The sequence below is a fragment of the Hyaena hyaena genome, unplaced genomic scaffold (assembly GCF_003009895.1).
Source record: "Hyaena hyaena isolate Hyena2069 unplaced genomic scaffold, ASM300989v1 scaffold_259, whole genome shotgun sequence".
NCBI classification, from domain to species: domain Eukaryota; kingdom Metazoa; phylum Chordata; class Mammalia; order Carnivora; family Hyaenidae; genus Hyaena; species Hyaena hyaena.
In genome coordinates this window covers 382,344-386,188 of record NW_024080886.1, presented here as the reverse complement: position 1 = coordinate 386,188, position 3,845 = coordinate 382,344, and the positions used below count along the sequence as shown (strand labels likewise).

The 3,845-nt window shown below is 68.7% G+C and overlaps 1 protein-coding gene across 2 annotated transcripts in view; it reads right to left on the bottom strand.

The window, feature by feature from the left end:
- Window positions 1–3,006, bottom strand: part of PRKX (protein kinase X-linked) — a 76,576-nt gene extending 73,570 nt beyond the window's left edge. For both annotated transcript variants that reach the window (XM_039245308.1, XM_039245307.1), the window contains exon 1: window positions 2,607–3,006. In XM_039245308.1, coding sequence (XP_039101239.1) covers window positions 2,607–2,781 — 175 coding nt within the window. In that variant the 5' untranslated portion in view covers window positions 2,782–3,006. The remainder of the gene's footprint in view (window positions 1–2,606) is intronic.
- Window positions 3,007–3,845: the final 839 nt, after the last annotated feature.

The window sequence follows — 3,845 nt, the reverse complement described above, 5'->3', positions numbered from 1 at the left end:
CTCACACACACACAAACAGACACACCTGGGTGTTTCTGTCTGTGTCTTAGACACACACAGACACACACACACCTATGTCTCTCACACACACACAGACAGACACACCGTCTTAAGACACACAGACACACACACACCTGTGTCTCTCACACAGACACAGACAGAAACACCTGGGTGTTTCTGTCTGTGTCTTAGACACACACAGACAGACATAGACACACACACACACCTGTGTCTCACACACACACACAGAGAAACACGACACACCTGGGTGTTTCTGTCTGTGTCTTAGACACACACACACACACCTGTGTCTCTCACACAGACACAGACACACCGTCTTAAGACACACACACATAGACAGATACACACCTGTGTCTCTCACATACACGCAGACACACCTGGGTGTTTCTGTCTGTGTCTTAGACACACACAGACACACACACCTGTGTCTCACACACACACAGACACACACACCGTCTTAAGACACGCAGACACACATAGACACACACATACCTGTGTCTCACACACACACAGACACACCGTCTTAAGACACACAGACAGACACAGACACACACACACCCCTGTGTCTCTCACACACACGGAGACAGACACGCCATCTTAAGACACACAGACACACACACACACCTGTGTCTCTCACATACACACAGACACACACATACCTGTGTCTCTCACACAGACACAGACACACCTGGGTGTTTCTGTCTGTGTCTTACACACACACAGACACACACACCTGTGTCTCTCACACACAGACACACGTGGGTGTTTCTGTCTGTGTCTTAGACACACACAGACACACACCTGTGTCTCACACACAGACACACCATCTTAAGACACACAAGACACACACAGACACACACACACGTGTGTCTCACACACAAACACACCGTCTTAAGACACACAGACACACACACACACCTGTGTCTCTCACACACACAGACACACACCTGGGTGTTTCTGTGTCTTAGACACACACACACACCCCTCCGCACCCGACCCCCCTCTGAGCCCCAACAACTGATCACGCGCCCCGGCTCTCGTCCACACCCCAGCAGCGCACAGGAAGTCATCCTGGAGGAAGGAGCATCCTCTCCAGTAAGAGACGTGCACAGACGGAAGGAGGCTGCCCCCTCCCCCACGCCCCATCTCCATCCCAAAGGCGGGGACATTCTATTTTTAAGAGAAGATGACCGGCCAGGCCCCCCGTGCCCTCGGCAGCGCCCACAGCCCGCGTGACTGCAGGCAGCGGGTCAGGGCCACGGCCCACTGGCTGCCCACGCCCTCGGGGCGGTCCTGGCCGGCGGCCCGGGCACCTGACAATAGACCCACGCCTGTGCCCAAAGGAACACAATTGGCGGTTCTGGGTGCCAAGGCACGGCGGGCCCCTCCGCAACTTTCCGTTGCTCACTTGCGTTTCCACAGGGTCCGGGCGTCAGTGCGCGGGCCTGGGGTTCCCCGAAAACACAGCCCGCTTCTCCAGGACCCCGGCTTCCGGGAGGGAGGGAAGGAGACGGACAGACAGACAGAAGGAAGAGGGAAACACAGAGTGGGGGCACAGAGGGAGGGAAGGCGGGTCCCAAGCCCTACTCCCCAAATCAGGTGTCCTGAGGACCCTTCCTCACGGCCAAGTGCACAGGGCACGGGCAGACCCCGGGGGGAAAGAAAAGGCTCCGCGTCCCCCGGTCGGTACACTGCAAGTCCTAGGCCATGACCTTGAGCGCACGCTTCCTGACTCCGCGCCTAGCTTCCTCCTTCCCCAAACAGGCGCAGGGGACCCAGGAAAGTCCCCGAACACCCCTTCCCCATTCGCTTTCCGACAAACCACACGTCGTCCGAACCCTGCGGGCAGCAAAGGCGAGCCACGCAGCCACAGGCGGGGGGTGCCCCGAACCTGAACCCAGCGCCCACTCAGGGCGGCCACAGGCCTCGGCGCGTCGCGATCCGCGCGCCCAGAAAACTCCGTGCGAAGTCCACGCGGCTCACACCCGGGGAGCACAAAGGGGAGCCGGCGTGTGCTCACAGACCCCACGTTCCAGGCGCTCAAGGGGTCCGGGGACGTGGGACGCGTGGCCGCGGCCGCCCCCGCCCGCCCCCGTCACGCGCGCCCCGGGGCCCAGGTCCCCGCCAAGCCCCTGGGGGGAGGGGGGGTCTCCGCGGAAGCCATCTGCCGCCGGGCAGGGCGAGGCTGCCCAAAAACAAGTGTGCAGGTGCGTGCAGCCGCCGCGGCCGTCGCTAGGGGCCCCTGGCTGCGACGGCGCGCGAGGATCCCAACGCGGTGACCCCCCCACCCCGGGAACTTTGGGGACGCCGGGCGCCGCGGATGCCTGGGGCGCTGGGGAGCTCAGTTCTGTCCACCTGAGGGGATCTCCGGGGCGCGGGGCCGCGCGCCCGGCAGGCGGGGAGGCCCGCGGGGGCCGGAGGGGGCCCCGCTCCGCGCCTCGGGGCGCCCAGGGGGTCCCGGGGCGCACGGCCGCGACGCCCAGCGCAGGCGCGAGCGGCCAGGAGGGCTGGCTCGGGCGACGGCACACGCGCCCTTTGTGTGACGCCGGCGCCCCGCGGGTCGGCGCCCCGCGCGCCCTACTCACCCACGGTGGCCAGCGTGTCGAAGTCCTGCAGGCGGTAGGCGGGCGGCTCCGGCGAGGGCGCCTCGGGGCTCGGGCAGAGCGCGGGCGCGCCGTCGGGGGCGTCGGCTCGGCCCCCCGGGGCCTCGGGCTCGGTCGCGGCCGCCTTGGCCGCCTTGGCCAGCCCGGGCGCCTCCATGGGGGCGCGCTCCAGTCCGGGGAGCGCGCGGGGTCGGGCCGGGCGGGACGCAGCCTCGGAGGGCGGCGCGGCGGCGGCGGCGGCATCAGCGGCGCCCACCCATGCGCGCCCCCCGCGGCCCGGCCGAGCGGCGGGGACAATGGCGGGGCGCGGGGCGGCGCTCACTGCAGCAGCAGCAGCAGCAGCTGGTGGGAGTAACCGGCGGCCTCGGGGGGCGGGCCCCGGGGCCCGGGCGGCGGCGGCGGCGGCGGCGGCGGGGGCGGGGGCGGCGCGGCCGAGGCGGGGGGCGCGGCCCGGGCCGGCGGGGGCGGCGCGGGGTCCCCTCGGTTCATCCCTCGCCGCCCGAGTCCGCGGGCGGTGCGCGCGCGCCGAAGGGGGGGCCGGGCGGAAGCGGCCTGGGCGGGGCCGCGCGCTCTCCCGCCCGCCCGCGTCTGGCCCGGGGACCGGGGCGTCCCCGCCGCCGCCGCCGCCGCCGCCGCCGCGCTCCGCCCCCGCCGCGCCCCGGGGCCGCCTCCGCCAGGCCGGGGCGCGCGGGAGGGGCGGGCGGCGCTGGGGAGGGGGCCGCGCCCCCTCGCTCGCCCCCGGAGCTGGGGTCCCCGCCGAGCTCCCCCGGGGCGGGTTGGGGGGGCACCCGCGGGCCGGCGCGCCCGGAAGGGTGGGAGAGGGCGTGGCTGCCACCAAAGTAAAGTTTAAAAAAAAACCCCAAGTGAACCCGGAGCTCACTGCACACAGGGCGCGCCTCCCGCAGGTCCCGGGGGGGGGGGGCAGGGGGGGCGCCTGCGGGTCCAGCGAATAATGAGACCGGGCCTGGGTCAGCTGCCTGGTTTCTCGGGGGACCATGGTGATGCAAGACGCCGGCCGGGGGCGGGGGGGGGCGGGGGGCGAGCAACCCGGACCCCGGTGAGTTCGTTTCTGGGCCGGATTTGGGAGGGAGGGGAGCGCAACGCCGCCCCGTGAGTTTCTGAGCCGGATTTGGGGGCCGGGGGGCAGTGGAAGGAACCCCCCCACGTGAGTTTCTGAGCCGGATTTGGGGGCCGGGGGGCAGTGGAAGGAACCCCCCCCGT